The sequence below is a fragment of the Falco punctatus genome (assembly GCF_963210335.1).
Source record: "Falco punctatus genome assembly, chromosome: 12".
In the NCBI taxonomy this organism is placed as follows: Eukaryota; Metazoa; Chordata; class Aves; order Falconiformes; family Falconidae; genus Falco; species Falco punctatus.
In genome coordinates, this window is record NC_137592.1 from 15,741,175 (window position 1) to 15,764,992 (window position 23,818).

The window sequence follows — 23,818 nt, forward strand, 5'->3', positions numbered from 1 at the left end:
TTCTTCAATCTTCAAGAACCTTTTCCTCTTTTTAATTAACTCTTAGGTTTTTTCCACGTTATTTCTGAGAACAACTCGCCTTTCCTTTGCGAGTTAATGTCACTTTAGTACTATTATTTTTTTATTCTCTGAAATACCTGGGGACAAACAGTACACTGTTACACAATTTTCTTTTCTGTTATACCATCTACACAGATAGATGGAAGCATGCTGGGTGCTTCTAGAATAAATCAAGGCACAATATATTGCTTGAGGAAGGATGGTTCATAAAGGGCTAATTCATTTCAGTCTGTGATACTTTTCTTTCAATAACAGAGCTGCTAACTGCTGATATATTGTTTATTTTGTTCATTTAAGCATACTTCCTACCCAAGTACTTTTTACTCATTTGTCACAATCCTCTCACCATTCATTTCCTTCTATCCAGCATCTTCCTTGTCACCTTGCACCTTGTCATCTCTCTCTCTTTTTTCCCCCCCCCCCCCCCCACAGGAACATTACACTGTTGCACTACTTAATTATGATCTTTGAAAAGAATTATCCAGATATCCTAGATATTCAGTCTGAGTTGCAGCATCTTCCAGAAGCAGCAAAAGTCAAGTAAGTCCAGTTCTATTGCTTGTTCTCAGAGCTGGAGTTCCCAGTGATTTTTGTTTATAATGATCATCAGTTTTTTCATCGCTATCTTCTAAACTCGTGGCCAGCCTTACAGCTGAAATGCCTTTGCGCACATCTTTGATGTTTCTTGGATGTACATCAACAGAGAACTTTGGTCCAAAAACATTTGTAGATAGCTAAATTGACAGCTTTGCTCAGATATGCCTGTATCTATTTTATTTCTGAATCAGACATTGTAACTAGACTGGCTGTTGTTTGTAATTTGCTCGCCATATTCTAGAGTGGTTCATCTAATTCACATGCTATTTTTTCTGGATAATTGAAGGTTTGTTTTTAAGGCAGCGTCAGTTAGGCAAGAGGCTGTAGTAAGCCCTTTCAGGAAGATCATTCAAACTTTTGCATAAATCAGTCTTGCACAGAAATGTGGAAAGCATCATACTTTCTGCACAAATTCAATGATTTTTTTTCCTCATTTCTGTAGGTGTTTGTGGAAAGTTAATACACAAGCCATCCACCAAATACCATCATTTTTTTTTGCCTTCCAAAGCACTGGTCAAAAATACTTTTGCATATTACTTGCCGAGCCATGATTTTTTGTATAGGGAATTACTCCAGCTAATGAAAGTCACGTGAAAAATAAATGTAGGTTCACACTTGCAGGCATTTATTAAGGCTTTAGTGGTGTTTTTGAGATGTAAACTACTACTAATTAAATACTTGGAGGAGATGCCTGCTGACTCACAGATAGGTACGAACTAGTTACCTGGAAATGAAAAGTAGGTTTTTTTCATACAAGTCCTAAAAAAACCCCTCTTGTTTATATGCGGTGAGCAGAAATTCAGTACAAGACTTGTGTCTAGTGAAGTGTGTATTAAACTAACAGTAGAGTTATATCCTCAGTTACAATGTAAGTTTGTAAGGACTACCATACCATATGGTAGAAATGCAGATGGACAGAACAATGTTTGGACTGCGAGGAAGGCAAAGATCACATGTAAATGTACCGCTAATGGGATTTAGTAGTTCAGTGGTTCAAGAATCATATGCAAAGAAAATCTGAGACCCCAGTAATGTGTATGCTAAAGCTGGCGTCCTTGCTTCTGTGTCAACTGATTATTGCAAGCTGGCCATGTGGCATACTCTCCTTGCTGGAGGGTCAGGCTCAGCTCACAGGGCAGATGTTCTGGGGGCAACCCCCCTCTTTTTCCTAGGAAAATCCTGATCTTCAGTGTGACCACAGGCAAGCAGGGTCTGCTTTATCTGACATCTCATACAAAAAGCAGCACAGATCATTAACAGACCCCTTACCCCTAATTTCTAATCATCTGGCATGGCTGGTGCCAGAGGCCAGATACCAGACTTGATGGGCCAATGGCCTGTTTTGCTGCATAGTTCCTGTATTCCTGTGTAACACTGCTCTTTTTGTTTTATCTGCTCTGTGTCTGTCTCCTGTGCAGCCTCGTAGAGCTGGAGAAGGAAGTCAACAACATAAAGACCGGATTGAAAGCTGTTGAAGCTGTAAGTATCTGAAGGTTTCCAAAGCGCCATACTTAAAATACCTCGCTCAGAATCAGGGGCACTATATATTTTATGATAAGAGAAAGTGGGCTTTCTTTTTCTGTTCCTTTCCATTCCATTCCAGAATGCATTAACCAAGAAAAAACAAATAAAAACTTCTCATGTCGAGCTCCTGCTGATGATCTTAGCAGACTTAAGCCTAATGAATAGCTTGTTTGATCTCAGCCTGGAAAGTAAAAGGACAGTTTGACAAATGGCGTGGACTGCAAGAAGAAATAAAATTCTTGCTCTTTCTTACTGAGGGATGGCTGGCTGCTGAGCAAGTATTTCACATGGCTATTGGACTAGTAGTAAACAAGTAGTACACTGCTATATGCAACTCTAATCTATCCTAAGCACTCCTTGGGAAGGCAAAGATATACTAGTTGAAGATGAGGGAGCTGAGTTGACAAGCAAAGCAACAATGATATTTTTCCCTGCTATTAATGAAAGCCTTTTAAGCTGGGCTTAGGTTGCTTGTGTTCAGTTTGTACTTATGTAGTGCAGAGCCTTCCAGCTCAGCAGAGAAAAGTACAAATGGTGCGTTGATGCAGTTCTGTGCACTGAATTGTAAGAGTTAAAGATGAAAGGTGGACCTAAATGCTCGCTGGAGTTGCAAGTTTGTGTGTCAGCTGTGGTTCCCCTACCTGGAAGCCTCCTTCAGTTAACGTGTTGGGTTTGTTCCTGGGGAAGGACTTCAGCCTTCCTGAGGCGGGAGAGCACAGAGAGGGACACCGTGTTCAGTGGCAGGCAGTAAGAACTCTCATATTTGCCTCTTGCTCATGCCATTGACAGATGTGTGTGGCTTTGAACAACCCCATGTGTTTCCCTCCTCTCTGTGAGACTGCAGCTGCAAGTACCTACCTCTCACAAGGGCTGATGTGAGAAATGGCAAGTTAGTGTTTGTACAGCAGTTGAAAAAGTAGAGATTAAAGGCTAAAATCACTCTGCTTTCTCTGTCCCTTAATGTCTCCCATCATCTGCACAGATAAACATATCCCAACTGTAAGAACATTATTATCTCTTTCTGCAAGTGTGGGAAGAGAATCCTATGTCCAGGTTGGTGCTGGTGTCTCTTGCCTGTTGGATACACTAAGGCAAGGGTACTGCTGAGAGACAAAGCAGACCTCTCTGGAACTCAAGAAGGTCCCTGCTGTGTTTAGCTGTTGTTTGCCCTTTAGGATGGTTTTATTAGTCACACTTTTCAGCATCCCTCTATCTTCAGGATGTTTCACCTGTCTTTTTCAACTCACAATAGTTTAATGCTACTGGAGACTTCCAGATGGGAAGCATTCTGCAGTGGGACTGCTGGTAAAGGGACCAGTTGTTAGAAATTGTATTGAGTGGATTCTGTGCAAGGATTATGTATCTACAAGGAACTAACACAGGACCCTCCAGTCCTTCTCATTCACTATGAGACAGATAGTGATGACTTCATTTTCCTTTTACCTGGCCTGAATTTTGTTTGGCTCTGGGGGTAGAAGGGATCTTTGTCCTGTCAGTGGGCCCCAGGCTGTCTGGCTGTCTCCAGCAGTCCATCATGTAATTAGACAGTGATCCTCCCACGAAAAAAAAAAAAAACAAACCAAAACCCAAACACTTTCCAAACCTTATTTCTGGATTGTCAGGGTAAGGGACAATGCAGCAATAAGAGATAGTGCTGCATACATGGAGTCCAGTGTTTGGGAATTAAAAGCACCTGTAAAGGGAAGGCTGACATGGAGTTCATGACATGAACAGAGGCCCAGTTTTGGCTGGGACATACATTTACCCCCATTGAAATGTGAGTACCTACTTCTGTTTTGCTTTCTGTGACTGGGTTATTTGTTCTTTGGCCTTTAGAGCCCATCTCTTTCCCATGCATGGATTCCATGGGCAACCTCTCCTTCCCATTCAATCACCATCTTCCCTCCTCAGACTTTTCCCTGCCATGGTATTTTTCATCTGTGACTGCCAGCACCTCCCAGTCTGCTTGCTCAATTCATGGTTTTCTGGCGTGTAAAAAGCAGCACTATAGCAACAATAGAAGATCACTGTCAGGTGGAAGGGGGAGGAGGAGAAGGTGTGATTCTTGATTCCATTCCAGTGTGTTCTCACCACAGCCTTGGCTCCAGTGGCTGAGAAGTTTCTTCAAGGCCCCTTAAGAATAGAAAGCTAAAAATAGTTTCACAGTCAGATGTTCTTAAAGGTACTACTAACCCTTTGCTTTCCTGGACTTGCAGCTTATTTTTAAAAATAAGACGTACTAATTTTCAAGACATGCATGCAGCTGTTGCCTTTGTGTAGGATGCTCCCAGAAGGATAGCTAAATAGTTCTTGGTCTTCTCCAAAGCAGAAAGTTAATTCTGTCAGCACAGCCCTTCTCTCACCCAGCAGGGAGATCGTAACCACCGCTTCAGAAACAACTGCCATGGCTGAATCATTTCATTTTTCTAGAGGACCAGCAGCCCAGCCTGCCAGGGGCAGTGCTAGCTTCTGCTGCTGTGCTGTTATCATTTGTAGAGGCCATTTCCAGAAGATACAGAAGTATTTCTTATTCTCTGGCATTGTTCTGGGGCTGATTACATAGTCATGCTGGTAACATGTGTGGCTTTTATTTTTTATATTTTTTCTTTTATTTGAAGAATTATTCTGCAGGGAAGGACTGAATTTGAAACTGAAGGGCAGACCATCTCATCTTAATTTTACTTAGAAAAAATTGCTCTCCAGTAGCAGTCCCAAATGCCATAGCTTTCAACAGTGAGTAAGATGACAGAATTGTTATACTCACCTGCTTGGGGAGGCAGGGAAGCAGGGGGTAGAGCAACTTTCAGCTAGAACTAACTTAAAAATTTGAATGGGAAAGAGTGGCTGAAAAAACAGTGCATAATTCTAGAAGCATGTGAAATGACTTCTCTTGTACTTGTACGGTCCTATTCATAGTGATTGTAACACAGAGACAGTTCATTGCACAGTGATGTAACTGAGCAGTGCTGCTGGGACTGTCCCTTGTGATGTGTTAGGAAAACCACTGGATATAAAGCAGGGGAAGTAGCACTTCTTTAATGTGGACTTTTCTCTGGCCATCTGCTTATTGCTTTTCCTGCCCCTTTTCTGCCTTGTGGTCTTTCCTTGTAGTGATTACGTTGTCTTTCCAACTCACGTCAGACCAGAAGATACATTGCATCTGATTTTATTTTGTTGATGGCCAAAGTAATTCTTTTGCATTCAGCAGTGCTGTTGAGCAAGTCCCAAGGAGTTTCTCAACATAGATGCTTATAAACCTACCCAATTGGCTCTGTGAGCCAGTATTTTGATGACCAGTAACAGAGAGCATCAAACATGCATGTAACTGGAGCTGTAGCCAGCACAAAAATATTTTTTTCCAAAGGGAACAGAGGGTCAGATTGCAACTTGACCTACTGTTTCATGCTGCTTTCCCTACAGAGAAAGTAAGGTTTTATCATTCCTACTGATTATTCAGCTGAGAATAAAGATGAAGCCCAGATTATGATTTCATTATTCCCATGAGACTGTCAGAAGCACACAAGCCAAGCACAGGGATGGGAGACTGTCAGTCTTACTATAACTTGGTCATTCTGAGGAACTCTGTAGCTCTTTCCATGCCACAAACATGGTGAATAGAGTAAGGGAAGAGATAGCATTGGTAATCTTGGCTTAAAACTAGAAAACATGAGCCAGAAAGAATTAATCTCAAACAATTTTTTTCTCTTTCTGTAGGTAGTAGACAAGTAAAGCTTAGTTTCCTATGGTTTTCTTTCTTTCTTTTGGTTTTTCTTTCCCCCATAAATCTTATCGCAATAGCCTTAGTTTAAAACTGTGACTTTTATGACATCCAAGTTAATGGTTACTGGTCAGCACGATGCTAGCAAATGTTGCACCTGACATTCTCTGCTTGTTCTTCAGTGGGAGAAACAATTTTGAATGTCTTTTTGCTGCCCACCTAAATGCTTTTCAGAGAACTAAAGGGGAGATCCAGAGCTAGGAATTCTATAGACTGTTCACACATGTACACATTTCCCTTTTGAGTCACCATGGAAAGAGAAGATGGAAGGAAATTCAGTATAAAAAATTCCAAATCCACTTGCTACACAATCTGAGTTCTCTATTATTTGTCATTTTGCATAGGAAAAATAAAAAGCAGCACTTCATATACTGGATGCTTAAATTATAAAGTTGCTGTAGAAATTCAGCATGTTGATGGCTTTCTTTGGAGTTGTTGCTTGAGGATAAAGCAAACCATAACTAAGACCTTCTTTCATCCCACCTTAACCTTCCTGCTCATGCTGAAAAGGCAAAACCTTTGACTTAATGAAAAAGTGGTTTTTGAGTTACAGCTCTGGATGAATGTGTGCAGAGTGGGAGGAGAGCTCTGCACTGAATTAAACAGATGGGCTTCCCTGCTCCCTTCCTTGTCAGTGAGGTATCATTGATGCTTGTCTGTCTATATCTCTTACTTCTTCCTTTTCAGGAACTGGATTATCAAAAGAGACGCATGCGGGAATCAGGGGACAGGTTCGTTCCTGTCATGAGCGATTTCATCACTGTGGCCAGTTTCAGCTTCTCAGAGTTAGAAGACCTTCTCAACGAAGCTAGAGACAAGGTAAGAACACCTTTTGAAGTGTTTGGGGTTTCACTGTCTCAGTCAAAAGCTTGAATCAAAGTGGAAGCAGCAATTTCAGATGCTGAAACTGTAGCGAAAACTATAATAGACACTGAAAGTGGGTTAGGCTGAAGTTTCTTACTTTTCCTAATCTGTCTATAGCCATTTAGAATATATTTCAGGATTAAATAAGTTTCAATGCTCTAGCACACTTCTTGCGAATCTTCCTTAACATTACCCATGTTTGGCATAGAATTGTAATGGCAACGTCTGTAGCAGGACACCACACTTTTTAAGCAATCTCTCAAAAAGAGGTCCTTTGGCGATTACTGATAGTGACCTCATATCTTTTACCTTCTGCTTCTGACTTCATCCCATTCTGCTCATTCAGCTGGGGAATTTGTGCTTCATTTCTTTCCTTTGAATATGCAAAATGAGTAGTTTGGTAACCCTGAATACCTGATCTTTTCCAGTTATGTTTTCCTGTTACTGCTTGTATTTCATTGCAAGGATAGGAATCCCAAACGTGCGTGGTTTGTCTGACGTTCTTGGATCCTTTTTACACTGCCAGCATCGTGTGCATGTTACTCTTCAGGTGCTGCTGTGATCATTTAGTCCTTTCACTGTCTGCATCTCCATTACCAGATTTGTACAACTAAGGAGGTGCTTGTTCTTTGCTGATGATTGGAGTCTGGCACATATTCCTCTCTCATCCGAATGAGGAAGAATTTATATGAAAAGATCATAAGCATATGAAAATGTTTAGAGAAGAGCAAGTTCTAAAGTAAATGAGACATAATGGCAAATCTGCCCTTGTTGGCTGGCATGGTAAAAGAGCTTGGCTTTATAAAGCAAATGGGTGATTTCTTTTGGATTGAATTGTTTCGACCACTGGTGTCAGTCCTTGTAGCATTAAGGGACCTATTGTATTATTAATGAAACCTGTGCTGTTGGATTGGTAGGCCTTAGATTTTGAAGGATAAGCAAAATACAGGCTGAGTATCTGAACGGTAAGACTCCTTACTCATCCAGTCACTCCACGGTAATGTCATTCTGTAATCGAAAAGCATTTTCTTGCTGTGGAGATAATTTGGTAGTACCGACTTGCAGCTGCGAACAGCAGGAGCTACTGGCTGTCACCCAGAGCTAGGTGCCCTGGTAAATGCCAGTGGGGCAGCAGTTATTACAGCACTCAGAAGGCAAAGCTGGGCAGTCTAACACTTGTCGATGTTATAAGGAAATTTTGTGGAGAATAACGTGCCTAATTTTTTTATTGTTGTCATGTTGCTTGAGAAGATTCAAACCATTCCAACATAATAATATTCACACCTTACTGGCTTTATAATCACAAAACCGGTGTTTTACATTCCATGCCTCCACTAAATTTACTGAGAAAAGCTCAGTTTTCTATGGTTTGGGGGCTTCTGTTTTATGACTGGGTACATTTTTTAACTCTGTTATAGTTAGGTGCACATTTCTGGAAACAAATTCACTCTGTCCTTGGCTTAGACTGCCTGCTTTTGGTTTGGTGTTATAGATGGTGGTGGTCCTTTCTTTTGGCATACTAGGACAAAAACCCAGTGCAGATTCTTTACAAGGTCAGTTGTGGGTTAAAAACCAGCAAGTGGTACATGTCCAGCACAGCAACGCAGCTTTTCTTGGTCAGGCACTTGCAGGAAAAATGTTGTTCTTTTGCTTTAAGAATAACCAGAGAATCTCCCTACAGACAGACCAGTATGTCTGGAAGTTGTTGCACACTTTTTTAGACATAGCCAACATAAAGCACTTGACATAAAGAGATATTTTATTTTAATGACTATAACATGCTTAGGAAACGTTTCTCTACCTTCTCCTCACACACCCTTTCTATGTTTGAACACATGCCTTTCCAGCTTCTGCTCAACCTATGGCTTTGGTTCTCCCACTGGCAAAAAGCTGCTTTTGGACTCCTAAAAGGGAACTGTCTGTCCTTACCAATGTTGAGCTATTTCTCATGTTTGCCTCTTATTGTTTTTCCCCTCTCTTCTTCCTCTTTTCCCTCATTTTTCTTAAAGAAGAAGAAAAGGAAGAAGAAAGCTGGAAATTTTCAACAAACCAGATGTGCTTTGCGAAGCCTATAACATCTTCCAACCTCAATGGGCTCTCTGTGCTTGTTGATTCACAAACTTATTTCTTACCATGGAAACTTACTATAACTAGCCAATTAAAGGAAGAGAGGGACCAAGACATCTGATTATTCTGTTCTTTTTTGATTTCTTAGAGCAAAGCAAGTGGAAAAAAAAGGTAGTGGGAGATGAAGGGCTTTTAAAAATATCCTAGTGAGCCCAGAAAGAATTGGTCTGGTTCACAGATTTATTAATAATAATGAAGCCCTAGTTTTAACAGCTGGAGTTGGACATCCTTCTAAATATAGATGTAGCTAATTGATTGCCATGAGTTAATCAGAGCCATGTTTTCTCAGCTGGGATTTAAAACAATACAACTTATCATTTCAAACCTGGGAAGTTTATTTTAATTTTTTTTAATGTCTTTAGTATTAGCAAAAGATTTCTTTATTCCTTTTAGTTATGGAAACAATCAATTACCAAGGTGTGGTGCTGACGTTCTTGGTAGAGGATATTTTACACCATCCTGTGCAGTACTTTTTTTGGCCTTTTTTACTTAAACAGGACCATTTACAGTTAGTGGCCATAGGGAGGAAGTGATATTTTAAATTTAAAGGGCCAGGTTGTCAGATGCAGGCATCCATGTTTGCAGGGGACGCCCTGTAACTGTACTTATCTTCATGCCGTAAACAGATGGCTTCGTTAAGAGCTGATTGAAAACTTAGACCCTTAGACCAGCTCTTTAAACAGGCTCCCTAGCACAGCTGGTTCTTGTTCTTTTTGTGTTTTTCTCACTTTCAATGACACTTTATAAGGGAATATATAGATTAGATCAAGGGATAATGTTTTCTGCCATTTCCCATAAACTGGGAGGTGGGGGCAGGAGAAAGTGAAATTCTGCCCTGGAATCCTTCACCACTTTTTACATGCTTGAACAGATGAAAACCTGACTTTTTTACAACAGAAGGAACAGAATGGGGTTGAATTTTGTTTGTGAATTTTTTCCCTTGTGTTTCTGTGGGGAAGCAATGAAAATGCCCAGGCAGAGGAACAGTGACCTCCCATGGTATGAATTTTATTTTCCTATTTGAAAAAGGTGACATTCACCCTATATGAAGCCTTACAACATACTTAAATGTTGACAGGTATGAACTTAGATCACTTAGACTGATTTGTAATTGTTCTATTTTGTGCTTGGTTTATAACAGACCTTTTTAAAAAATGTTTTGGATGTTTCCCAGAAGAACACAGTCTGCTTAGTCAGGTATTGCCATTGCTATGATGAATATCGCAGTTAAGCCTCCCTACAGAGGCACAGTGGAGGCCACTGCCTGGGCAAAGCTGATGAGGCAGGTAGGAAAAGTGTCCATCCCCAGTCTTTCTCGTGACAGCTCCTCTCAAGCAGGCCGTTTGTCATCATGGAGAAAGGAGTTCAGATTCTGCATGTGCATTTAATAAGCTTAGCACATACAGTAACTGTTTTGAAGAACGAAGAACCGCAGGACAGTGAGAGCCAAAATCCATTTAAGAAAATAGTCATTAACGGCAGAATGCTCTGAAGCACACAGAAATGCTGTAGTCCAAGTGCCAGTTACAAGCTGTGTGCCTCAGTCATTCATCGTGGGGGACTAGTATTTTCTGTCAGCCACTGGGGCTAACAAATAAGGAATGGAGCAGGATGGAGACTGAGGAAGTCAAGACAAGGTGTGTTACAAAGGGCATGAGTTGGCACCACAGACTGCTGTCAGCAACAGCCCTTTGGTAAATAAATTACATAGCTGTTGCACAGCAACTTAGAACTGCAGATGCTTCGGGGCAGGTTGGTATCTGACGTATCAGAAATGTTTATAGCACCTGTATCTCAATGTTGGGGCTGCCAAAGTCACTCCTGGGAGAGTCCTTTAAGAGCATATAGGTGCAAGGAGAGCTGGGCCCAGCCCTGCCTGAAATTGGCTGGGCTCTTTCCATTAACTGATCTCAATCTGTCCCATAAAGAGAACAGACATTTATTTGAATTGCCTCAGTATGGGTTGGAGCCTTCATAACAGCAAACTCAAGATTACTTCTCTGGGGAAGACAGTTCGTGTTGCATGGCTACATGTTATAATTCATTCGTGCATTGGCTTCTCCCGCAATGGCAGACAGCAGGAAATTTTTACCATGGCTGTTTTTCCTCCTCCTCATAGAGTCCTATTCCTGCCGTTTCCAGAGCTCCTCTGCCACTGTTTAGCATTTCGTTGGCAAGTACAGCAGAGAGTGTGTGTGCTGCTGTCCCGCTTTCCCTCTCCTTGCTAAAATGGCTTTTTAAAATAAACAACTGTCTAAACGATTTGCTTTGGCAAGAGGATGAATTCAGTGGAAAGTTTGGCAGAGGAAGCAGCGCTGGCACTGAACTCATCGACCTGTTATATCATGGAGCTTGGGGGCCCTTATGGTGTGGAAATGAATTTTTTAATGAAAAAAAGAGATACCATCCTGTATTACAGTGGAAAACCTGCTGGAACACAGTTTTCCATCATCTTGCTTTTGCCTATGTCGTCTGTCCCCAAATGACTTCAAGAATAAGCAAGTTTCAGCTCCTGTTACGCAGTATTACAGCACATCACAAAATTTGGGGAAGGGTTTTGCACGCATGAGGACTTAGCTACAGATTTCACAGTTGTGTACAAGAGCAGGTACTCTTTGGCAAAGAATCTGCCCATGGAGCAGTTGAGTGATTTGTACAGGATAACATAGGTCCTGCAGCAGAGAGCAGAAGAGGGGGCAGGGGTCCAGAGCACCTCGGTCTGTGCCATACTGCCTTTTACGCCCTGAGCAAGGCAGACAGTGTGATTTTAGCCACTGTAGGCAGGTAGGGCTTCGTACCAGGGTTGGGGAAGCTGCCTCCAGCAGTTTGCTGCCCCTCATCCCGGCACTGGTGCTTTGAAAAAGCACATGTGATTGCAGAACCAGAGCTAGGGAAATAGAAGTAATAAAAACAGAGAGGTCTGTTGCAGTTTAAACAGTGAAAAGCCAGTGTGGCTTTCTTTACAATAGCGCACTGAATTGACGTAGTGCCCTAGAGATGTGAGCAACTTTTTTTGCTGTTTCCTATATCAGATTAGTGGGGCAACACTTTCTGTTCTCTAAGAAATGGAGAAAGGACGGCTCAGAAAGGGAGCATGAGTTCCCAAGCCACATCATGGGCAGAGCTGGCAGCAGAGACTGGATCTCCTGACTTGCCTTCCTCTGCTCAGTCAGCTTTTTCCCGGAGGGCGTAGAGAAAAGAGGAAAATGTTTACTTCAGTGAACTGCAGATTTCTTTTTTTGTAGTTATTTTAGTACCTCTAACTCACAGATTTTTGCTTTTCATCTTTCACTGCTTTACAGTAAGCGTGACCTACTAAGCCATGTCACAGGGCAGCAAAGATGGGCTGTTCACAGCCCCCTCCTTGCTGCTGCTTAGAGAGCGCAACACCTTATACTCATGAGTGTCTCCGGAAGGCTCCCAGGCTGCTGGGTCTTTCCAGCACAACAACACTCTTCCTCCTCTGAATGGTGGTGGGGAGGCAGTGGCAAAAGCCCCTCTGCCAGTGTGACAAGAACTAGCTGGTGCTGGTAATTGGGTGACAGGCCATGTGGAGAACATTTGCAGACAACACCACCCTCTAATGGAGACTTCCATGTATGGAGGATCCAAAAGCCCCAGGCAAAGACCCCCTCCTGTTCAACCCCCAGCCTCTGTAAGAGGCTGGGAAACCCCTATGGGCATTCATGGGCTCGAACCAGCTGTGCGCCCCCTCGCTCACCTTTGCTGGGCACTGGAGGAACGCAGAGGAGGAGGCCATGCACGGCTAGCTACAGTGGCCATCTCCTGTGGGCTGCCCCTGGACTCAGGCTTCGCAGGAGGTGGACAAGCCTTCCTTTTAGCTAGCAGCTCTAGTTATTGCTTTTAATTTGCACCTTATTTACCATTTTCATAGGAGTTAACCACAAGTTAAGTGGGAAGAGATTCCAGGTAGCACATCTGTGAGCAATGAGTGCTCAAGCGACAGTGGCAATGCCTGTGCTGAAACCCTTCTCTGACGTTCCTGCTCCCCTGGCTGATTGGCATGCTGGAGCAGGCAAGCTAAGAAAATATAGAGCATGGAGGTGCTTCATCTCCCTCTGCGATATTGACAGCCTCTATTCTCTCTGCTGAAAAGCTTGTGCTTGTCAGTATGGATTATTGTGAGGCTGCTGCACTTTCCTAATATTCAAGAAGTCTACGTGTACATTATATACAGAGAAAATACGTACATGCAGAGAGGGGTGGGGAGAGGAAATCAGTGTGCGTATATATGTGTCTTCAGAGGTTTCACAGAAAAGGAGTTAAACCAGAGAATAATCTGTTGCTGTTTCTGTACTCTGAAGTCCCTCCATGACTTGCTGCTGTGGTGCTTCCTTCAACTCCTGCCATGTTTGGTAGCTCAAAGCAACTTGCATTTCTTCCAACAGTTGTTTTTTTCCCCCCCAGATACTTTGGGTTTCTTTGTTTGTTTCTGGCTGAGAATGCAGCCCTTTTGAAGAAAATGAAGCTATTGCTTCAAACTGCTCTGTGGGCCTGGCAGGGAAAGCAGAGGAGGGGAGATGCAGAATCTCTCAGGCTGTGCCAGAAGGAAGCTGCTTTCCTTGGAGATATCTTCCCCCTGCAGTTGACTGGGAGATCTTGTTTATGCTTTACCTGGTACAGGGCCAAAGGATTTATAAATCCTGCTTCCAAACTCATTTTGTGCTTGGGATTGGAGCCTGAACTGTTCTTACTGTCCTTTCCATTCTGCAAGAGCACCCACATAAGGAAAGGGAAGTTGGGCTGCGTTAAGGAGCTGAATACACACAGACGAGAGTCTGATGGCAGTCCATAGCCTGGGAGAGCCTGGGTTTGGTTTGGTAAATACTGAGGTCTGTAAGGATGCTCTGCTGCTCAGTGATGGTGTGTTAAAGTGCAAGCAGGGATTGCTAGGGGAGCTGCTCATGAGGGCACCAGCGGTGCCTGGAATGTGTTGCTGGTGCTGCCTGTTGCAATACAGAGATGTGTGGGTGAAGGTGGTTGGGCAATGATACAGCTTTTGGATGTGCATACTTATACAGGATTTAGGGGACACGTGCATACATGCTGTTGACAACTATATATGCATGTATTTGAGTGCATTTTGATGAGTACAAAGGAGTGCTTGTGAGTGTGAGAGAGCAAGGAAGAGAGTACAACTACTACTGCAGGACTGATGTCCAAAAGCCAGGGGTTGCTGTGAATTTACCATATCCCAATCAGGACTACCCTGTGACTGAAGTCCCGCCAGTTGGCTGCCTCTGCATGCATCCTGCAGCCTCAACATTTGCTTTTTAAAATAAAAGCCACTTGTGATGTATTCACTCTCTTTTAAGTCTACCCAGGAGCCCTGGCTGCTTTCCTTCCCCTCTCTCATGCCATGTCTGTCCATAGTCTCCTCTCTCCCAGGCAACATCCTGACTCAGAAAACTCCAGTGTGATGGATGACATGGCAAAAGGTTTCCGAGAGGACTGTAATGCTATTGCAAAAAACACCCTCTAACTCCAGCCATTTTAAAAATGGATTTGAGGGGAAGGTGGAAGGTGAAAGGATGGGCTAAAACTACTTGTTTGGTAGTTAGGATGGACTAAGGCTGACTAAAGCTAGGTCACAGCTGTAGCTGAGATGTGGCCAGGCGGTCATTCCCTGAAATTACTCCATCACCCTCAGGCACTGAACATGGGGGTTTTTTTGTGTAAGTGGACAACTAGTGCTCTCTAGCACCGTTGCCCTGTGTTGCCCAAAGGATATCCAGGAGAACAGATTCTTCAGGGACAGAGGCACCTGCCTTAAGGAGAAGCACTTCTGTTGCTGGGGGTAGTTTCTCCTCTCACCGCATGAATGCTCAGAGGATATTGGATTACATGTGTGGTTACTCATAAGCTTTCCTCACTGTCTTCACCAAACTGCCTGTCTAATTGTTACTCTTGTGTTTTCTGCCCCCTTGACAGTATGCCAAGGCACTGAAGCATTTTGGAGAGAGCGAGGGGAAGATGCAGCCAGATGAATTTTTTGGCATCTTCGACACTTTCTTGCAGTCATTTGCAGAGGCCAAGCAAGATCTGGAGAATATGAGGAAGAAAAAGGAAGAAGAGGAGCGCAGGGCACGCATGGAGGCCATGGTGAGGACCTGGGCACAGGAAGGTTTTTCCTTCTATTGCCTTTTCATGTCTCGAGAGAGAAAGGTTGAGAGCCAATTCCAACACTCCTGTCCTGTCACTGTCACTGTTTTATGTTCTTCTCCCTGCCACCCCTCTTTGGCATCATTCTCTTCACAAATGATGACATTTTCCTGCTGGCTGTCCTGTCAGCTCTCAAGGGCATACTGTTTGGCTCCTAAATTGCCCTCTTTTGGATTCAGACACCAAATCTAGCCCTGCCTGTTGTGCACTGGCACTTTGCAGGATGCTGCTGCCCCTGCCCAGTGCTGGGCTATCCCGCTTTCAGACTGAAGCTCTGTGCAAAAGCTCTGGGAGCTGGATCTCTCCCCGTCCTGCCGGCTGGTCCCCTTCCGCTCTGACTCCACCATCACCTCCTGCGTGCCTGTCGCCTGACACGGTGAATGCCCTGGCACCTACTGCAGCCCACGCTGGCAGTACTTCTCTCTAGCCAGCCTTAATGCCTGGATTGCTGGGGCTGCGCCTGGCCTTGATGCAGTGAGAGAGCTTTTGTGCATCATTGGTTTTGCTGCTGGGAGACAGACATGTGTGTCCCCAGGGGTTCGTGTGAACCAGCCTCCCCCTCTAACCTCAGCCCTTCCTGAGGCCTGAGAACAGCTCAGCAGTCCCCTGCCTCCTTCTCCCCTGCCGGTGCTTTAACCCCAGCTGCCGCCATGGCCCCAGGCCCCGCTGTGGGGAGTTGCTGCTTTAAATGTTTGCTGTGCCAAAAGCACTGGCCTGTGCCTTTCAGAAGAGGAGAGGTAAAACACCAGGATCTAGCAGCCTTACTGTTGGGCACAGGGATAAAATGCCAGGACCTAGGCTCAAGTTTCCTCTCGGCTAGCCTGGAAAGCGCAGGAGTTGCTGTTAAAGCATTAGGATGGTTTCGTAGCCTAATACACTGTGAGAGAGGTGCAGTTTGTTTATAGAACCACTCTTCCTGCAACATAGAGCTAGCACACAGAGTGAGTGGCCTGTTTCCCGACAGCCACATCCATCGCTTGCCATTTCCACTCACCTTGGAGCAGAGCAGTGGAGGAGGATAACCGTGCTCCTTGGAACCACCCTAGGGAGACTGAGGGCATCACATTGACAGGTGGACCTATCCAGTGATTAGTAAAATCAGCAGTTTTGTTTCATGGCTCTTTGCATTTATAACCAGTTTATCTTTCCAGAGTTGAGGCAGTGTGCCTTCCTCTTCCCATCGCTGCAACACGCTGCCTCCATCCAAACATGAGCTGGTTTGTGAATAGGGTTTCTGTTGATGTTTTGATATCTCGCACAATTTTTATTCTCTAATATGTTCAGCTTGTGGCTTTATGTTATAGTGCTTTCTGGGGGTTTTCCTGTCTCCTTTTCCTCCTGTTAGACTGCTGCCTTTCTGCCTGTCAGTTTAGCTAGCTATGCCCCAAGTGCAAAGCTGTTCATGACTATATTTGTGACTGTGGTTTGTATAAACACATCCAAACTAACCTGAAACTCACTAGGTTAGGTACTGTCAGCATAGTAGGTGCTAACACACTAAGGTCACTGCAAGCCTGGTCCCAGAAGCTGGGTAATTACCTATGCCAGCATCACTTGTAGACTGTCGTTTGACATGGCTACTTTGCTGGCACCATCTTACTATAAAATTAGTGCAAAACAGCAGCAGCATAGACTGATCCCATATGTCCTCTTTGCGCCAGGGTGGTAGTGCTTTGTGAGGCAAACACGATGCTACTCATTCCTCATCTCTCCTGCTCTCTGCTTGCCTGTGCAGAGGAAGGGAAGCCCAGCGAGGTTGCCTGTTGCTCTTGACACAGGTGATGGGCTTGGGGATAAGCTCCTGACCTCTTTTTTTCCCCTAAACTGTACTGATGGATCTTAGCTGGTTCTTAGCAGTGTACCTAGTGTTTGGCATCTCGGTTAGTTAATCCTAAACCTCTGTGTCTTTCTCCACAGCTAAAAGAGCAGAGGGAAAAAGAGAGGCGACAAAAGAAAGCAAAAGCTGGAAGCATCTCTGAAGAGAGTGGGGAGTTTGATGACCTGGTGTCAGCACTAAGGTCGGGTGAAGTCTTTGACAAAGACTTATCCAAGCTGAAGCGTAACCGCAAGCGTTCGGGAAACCAAGGCTTAGAGACAAGCCGGGAGCGGGTGGTGACAAAGCTAAATTATTAATTACAAGAGGAAGAAAAAAATCAACCCAAAGAAGGTGATGAAAAAGTACAAAACAAGGAAGATGAATGTGTGCGATGGTGCCTGGCTGACAGCTGCCCCAAAGGATTTCTTTGGTCCATGGCTAGAGATATTACCTTTCCATGATCAGCTTTCCTCTCATCCCTCTTCTGTGTTCCTAATTTGAACCATTATAAAAGTGCCTCTGTGGAGCCAGCAGGGCCTCTGACTGGGCCATGCAGAGCTGACAGATTTGCTTCTGGGAGTTTATTGTGTCATCAAAGGCCTCGTGGTGATGACAGAAAGTACTTGGGCCTTGCAGACTGCCTCACAGCTGGAGAAAGATGATTTTCTGTGTGCCAAAGTAAAAACCAGTCACGATCTCCATCTTGCTGATAACAAGCAAGACTAGTTTCAGAGCTTCTGTAAACACCTGTCACTCCTTCAAGACCTAGGCTGGCCTTCAGGGGCTTGTCAAGATGTGGTTCTTGAGGTTTCCAATTCCCTTCCAGAATTGGATTTTATAAGCCATTGATTAGTACCTGAGAAATTATTTTGGTCTCATGTTCTGTGTAGCATTTTTGTGTGACCTACACTGTTCAAAGCAAGTGATGCTCAGAAGCAAGTAATCAGGTTCTGGAACAAACTGAAATTCAGGAATCAGGATCAACATAAAGTACTTTGCAAAAGTCTTTTGGATTCTGCTTTTCTAGAAGCGATTTTTCAGAATGTGTTGATGGCTGAGCCTTGAAGCTATGAAATGCATCTTCTAGGAAAGAAGCTCTGGCTTTTCTTTAGAAAACTGAGCCGCTGCCAGGTTGGGGTTACAAGCATATGACGGCGGAGCCTGTTGTTGCTGCTGGAGGCTGGGAGGGAAACAGCAGAACATTTCTTACCTGTTTGTGCAAGATTTTGTAGTGCAGCCCAATGGAAATCAGGAGTTCCCTAGTATCATTTGCAGGTCACAAGTAGCAAAAAGCAAACAGGGTCGCTGGCTGCAAGAAATAAGACTTCTTTTCCACTTCATGCTAGCTGTGATTGCTGTTGGCATGAACTGGTCTTTCTGTCTAACAGGCTGACCTTCACTGCACACCCCCCAATCTTACCTAGGGGAATCGCATAACTCAGTAAGATACGAATGGTGTCAAAAGAGAGCCTTGGAGCCCACAGCCTTTTTTCATTTTGAAGGGATCACTTGGGATGAAGCCACAGAGGATCCTATAATGAAAACTGAGAATTTTTCCAGGACAACACAGAAATGTATAAGCCAAGGAGGCTTTGGAGAGGGGTTAATCCATAAGAAAAAAAAAAAAGTATTTGTATTTAAGCTAGATGTATGAAGCACACAGTGAAAAAGCAAAGAACCCCAAGAAGAGGCCTGAATTCTGTATGTCTTCAAGGTTCTAGGAAACTGATTGGATTCTGTGGGCAGTCATGGGCTTTTCTTTTTTCCTTTTTTTTTTTTTTTCTTTTTTTCTTTTTTTTTTGAACCTTGTCTTTCTTTTTTATTATCTTCCCTGGAGAAGGAAAAGAGGAGTAGAAAGAAATGGTGATGGATTCCTCCTCCTAGACAGGAAGACAAGAGGGAACATTTGAGAAGAAGGACCCACCTATGCATCAGCAGTCAACAGCACAAAACATCAAGGAAACCCAGGGAAGTGAAAAAAAGTTCTATTTGTCACTTTAATCATTTGGTTTGATCTTTCTCTGAATGTGACTTAACCTCAGGCTCTGCACCAAGTCTGCAGAACAGAATTTCCTCTGCCATGCACGCTGCCTGATCAGTATTACATACTAACCGATATTGGAGAAGCAAACTGTGGTGGTTTTCTGAACATTTTGAGAGTAAAATAATTATGTAAACTATGGAAAGAAGCAAAAAAAGTCAGAATTGTTAAACTCTAATGTTTCATTGTTTACTGAATTTTGAGTCTCCCACCCCAGAATTTCCCTATTTACGACATTCCAGACTGCCGCGCCTCTGAATAATACTCATCGTAAAGAGCTGGTATCTTACAAGAGCTGGGTGCATTCTCCTCCCTTACTATCCCGCTCCCCTTCTGGGATTAGCTATTAACAACAATGCCCACTGCAGTGGACACAAGCACCTTGTAGAAGAAAGACTGTATTTCATAAAGGGTTTTGAAAGTTTAAGAAAAACTCTCACTTTTTTAAGCATTTTTATTTTAAATTACAAAATGGATTTTTAGAAATGTCTCTTGTAAATTATATTAACAAGCTCCTTGCTGCTCCCTGAAGTAGACATGCTATATCCCAGCCCTTTTTGTTTGTCTTGTTTTAAAGCATGCCATATAACCTATGCCATGTAAGCCATATGAGAGGTGGTAATATGTGCCAAATTGGTATACAGGTGAGTTTAGATTTGGATAATCCCTGAATTCCAAAGATGATGCTTTTAGGGATTAGAACATTGTAGATTTTTTCCTCTCTTTGTTCTCCCTGGGTTTAAGACTCACCCAGAAATTCAGGTGTAATGCCAAGGTCAGCCCTGGTGCGAGGTGATGTGACTCATGGCTCTGTCCAATTTACGGCTGCTTGCTTGCTCCCCAGGTACTTGTTTGATAAGGCAGACTGTCAGCATGGCAGTGCTGTCAGAGAAGAAACACCTCAGGGCAAACCCCTTAAATATAAATACAGCATCCCCCCGCACCCCCATCCCCCCTGTCCTGGTATTTGTCAAACCAGGTTTGTGCTGTGCTTTTTGAAACTGAAGTCACTTTGCCAGGCCACAAATGTAGCAAAAGCAGAGAGAGTGGTAAGCCCTCTGTCCATCTGTGTACACAGCTGAGCCCTGATTTAAAGAGATCCTGTACGATGGTATGCAGTGCTCCAGCCACACTGACAAAGAAAGCTGCTGTAATTTTGCCACCTCCTTGACTCATACACAAATAATGATTGCACAACTCCTGCAGATCAGCTGTGGGATACTTACTGGGACAGACAGAAAGCTCAGAGTTATGCCCCTGATTCATTGCAGCTCAACTTTCTCAGCACTCCAGTGCCCCAGACTCCTGTTTTGAATCTGTGATGGTATTCTGTTCAGCATGATGGACAGTCCCCCCTGGCTCCTGACTCCGTGGTGAGTGTTCATAAAGAGGGTTTTGGAAAAGCTCAGTTATACACTGAGGCAAGAAGTGATTTCATGTAAGTGGTGACAAGCAGAGAGGTCCATTAATAGGTCTACTGCATGAGATGAGGCTAGCCACACAGAAGATAAGGAAAAAAATTGGCTCTAGGGCCTGGCATCAGATTCTTGCTGAAGCCAAATTTGTCCTTTCTTCTCATCTCTTGGGTACTGTCAGTGCATCTATGCTCTGTTCTTCATCAGCAGTTGTGGTGGAGTTGCTGAGTGCTGAAGGAGAAATTAAAATCTTATTTCTTGTCCTCTAGTGCTAGCAGAGCCTGAGCAGGTATAGCAAGCAGTCATGAGATACAACGTTGAGGCATAAGCTCTTCATTGCACTGAGAGCTGGAGAAGAGCTGGGGTCTGCTGATGTCCTTGTACCTGTGTTTAGCACCAGCATTTTATGTGAAATCACTCTGTCTTTAGAAATAAGTGGAGGAGGAGATGTGAGAAAGAAGGTAATAATAAAGGGCTTGTTCTGCTTCCTGCAGAAATGTAGTCACTGCTAACTTTATGATTAAGTTCTTCACACCTAGAAGAGGAGGTACTCTCTAAGTCTGCAGACTTTGTCCCTAGAGGTCCAGTGCTCACTCACCTCTGTGTCTCAGCATTGTTCTTAAGCAGGTTGCATTAGGATGATTCCGGAAAAGACTGAAGAACTCCCTCCCCCTCCCACTGCCTTTGATCTGGGTCACTCTTCTCAATGGGTCATAAGTCTCTGGAAATGCTACAAGGTAAAGTGACTTCAGGGGAGCAAGGCCCTTCCATGCCCTGCAGCACAGCTACTGTCCGGGGACCCGTTCCCTGCAAGAGCTGAAGTAGGACTAGTGTTCAGGGGTGTGAGACTCCCCACTAGGGAGACGACCTGGGCATCCTTCGGAAGCATTTTCGTAACGTGTTCACAATGTCTGAGGAAGGGAAAGGAATTGTGAGGGGCCCTGGTGGGAGACTGTGGGGCAGGTGTTTCCATAACTGTAAGCCCCTCTGGCTGAATCTTTCCTCTTCTTTAGGAAAGCTCACACTCTGAGCTGGGTTGCATGGGAGAAGCTTGTGTCAGGAGTTTCCGTGAGGGGAAAGGAGATCAGTTGTACAGTTGATGATGTACATGATATATGCAGTTTTGTTTCTGGGTTGGTTGTTTGGGAATTTTTTGTTTGTTTTTTTGGGGGTTATATGATTTTTTTTTTTTAAAAAAAAAAAAGGTTTTAGGAATCTCTAAGGGGAACCTGTAAATCTGACACCTCTATTTATTTTGCCTTATTTTAGTTTGCTATGTTTGTATGTATACACTGCATTACAGCAAAGACTATTGAGACCGTGCCAGGGCATTACACCGGCTAGACAGCTGGCTTGGCTATTGTGCAGCAAGCTGAGCTAGGCAAGGGGATGCATCTGAGCAGTCTTGGTGTGGGAAGGGAGGGAAGAAAAAACCCTTTCCTTTTGCCATAATCACTCTGTCCCTGGTGATCCTGGCTCTGGGAAAGCATGCATTTGAAAGCATGTGGTGAACTGATGCAGGTTTATATTAAATATATTTTAATATATTTTCTGTAAAACCTGTTTATTTCTCGTCATGAATCACAGTGAAAAGATTGGGAAGAGTTAAGCTGTGCAGTTTCTCGTTCCAACTTCACCCTTCCACACAAATTCTGTCCGTAATGCCAGAAAAACTTGGTTAGATGGGAAAAAGTGGTTCAAGCCCTGTAACTTCTCACCAGAGTTAACATGCTGGTGGGACAATCTGGGACAGTTCTCCTCCCTCAGAGCTAATATTCCTTCCTATCTTCAAGGCCAAGGAAGAAGGATGTCCTCTACTTTCCCCCTTTCCTCCTCCACTCCTTCTTTATAGATTGTCCAGGGGGGGGAAAAAAAAAAACCCAAACCCAACATCTTTCTACTGGTTAGTTTTCTACCTGTGGAAACTCTAGCAATCACCAGGTGTTTGGCCATGGCTCCCTGGCTTCTGTATTTGACACAGGAGATTTCCGGTTGCCTGCCATCCGAACAGGTAGCCTCCCTTGGCCACCTCAGTTTCTGTTATCAAAGGTGAAGAGGGCAACCTGAGTAACACAATTTGACCAGCTGAAAATACAGAATTTTTATATATATATATATATATATATATATAAAACTATCTACTACTCTAAGCAGTAGTTTTGATGACCAGCATCCCCTGAGGTTGGCCCAATTTTGCTCGCTGTGCCTGCTGAGAAGGATGCTGTTAGTCTAGCATGGTGGCTTGGCACCTTGTTTCAAAAGAGAGTCTGGATGCTTCCAAAACAGTCTTCTGTTACGGGTGGTAATGTAGAATAGATCCACTGTAACCAGTACAAGTTGCTCTGGGTTTACACCAGCATAATTCAAAGTAGCATCTGGATCAAAACTCTCCTTTAGGCAGTTTTCTCTGTTTACAAGATGTTGCACAGAGCTTGCAAAGGGCTTGGTCCTCTCAGCTGTCTGCCACTAGGAGCTCTCACCCAAGCAATCTAGAAAAGCCTCTGTGATGAGCCATTTCCCCCGCTTCATGCTTCCTTTAAACAGGCTCTTTGAAGACCTTTGCAGTTTTTAGGAGAATTGTAAAGGGATGTCAGGTACCTGAGCTCCTCTGCGCTCAACACCAAACCATCCCCATCTTCAGTCATTCCCCTCCCCTGGAAGCCTGCTCAGCTTGAAACTCGCAGGTCACCTTGGGAGGTGCCCCTGCACGCCAAGCTAGAAAGTACAGTGCTGCTTATGGAAGCGGGAAGTTGTGTGCTGCTGTAATGCCTTGGCGTATCCTCATTTCTTAGTCAGTTTAAGACTATAAGTGAATTAAATGTACAAATCCTGTAGTGTCCTTTTTACCTGTATCTTTTTATAAGAATATACTGTAATACTAAAAAACAAAAGCAAAAAAAATTAAAGATATATTGCCCCCACTGCGTCTCAGTAAATTTCTTTGTAGTTGCATTTTCTGTGCATATTACTGGGAAGTCTTGAAGGTGAGTTGGAGTCTGGATGCACCTTTATGCTAAGATCTGGGTCTTACTCTTTGGTGAAGAGCATGCAGCTCTTCATGTGATACAGTTGCTGCAGAGCTGCTGACAAAATTCACAGTTTGTTCTGGAGGAACAAGCAACAGGATGGAACACAAGTGCATCCTCCCCACAGCTCGCAATGGTAAAGAGCTAATCATGGAGCCACCAGGTTACCATATCTAAGGGACCTTTTAAAAAGACCGTGAGTAAAGCACTTTTTCATTGCTTTTTCAGAAAAACACCGGGAACACAGAGATTCACTTAAAGGGGGGGGGGGGAAAAGATGACCTACTACTTAAGACTTCATAATCCATGTCTGAACATAACTAGTCCAAGAGAGGAAGGGAGTGCAGGGCCATGGCCATAAGCTCGCTTACTTAAACTGAGCAACAT

The 23,818-nt window shown here is 43.7% G+C and overlaps 1 protein-coding gene across 6 annotated transcripts in view; it reads left to right on the plus strand.

Annotated features, from left to right (window-relative positions):
• Window positions 1–23,326, plus strand: part of DAAM2 (dishevelled associated activator of morphogenesis 2) — a 208,340-nt gene extending 185,014 nt beyond the window's left edge. For all 6 annotated transcript variants that reach the window (XM_080407888.1, XM_080407889.1, XM_080407890.1 and 3 more), the window contains 5 exons: window positions 493–600; window positions 2,076–2,136; window positions 6,647–6,778; window positions 14,903–15,073; window positions 17,051–23,326. In XM_080407888.1, coding sequence (XP_080264014.1) covers window positions 493–600; window positions 2,076–2,136; window positions 6,647–6,778; window positions 14,903–15,073; window positions 17,051–17,266 — 688 coding nt within the window. In that variant the 3' untranslated portion in view covers window positions 17,267–23,326. The remainder of the gene's footprint in view (window positions 1–492; window positions 601–2,075; window positions 2,137–6,646; window positions 6,779–14,902; window positions 15,074–17,050) is intronic.
• Window positions 23,327–23,818: the final 492 nt, after the last annotated feature.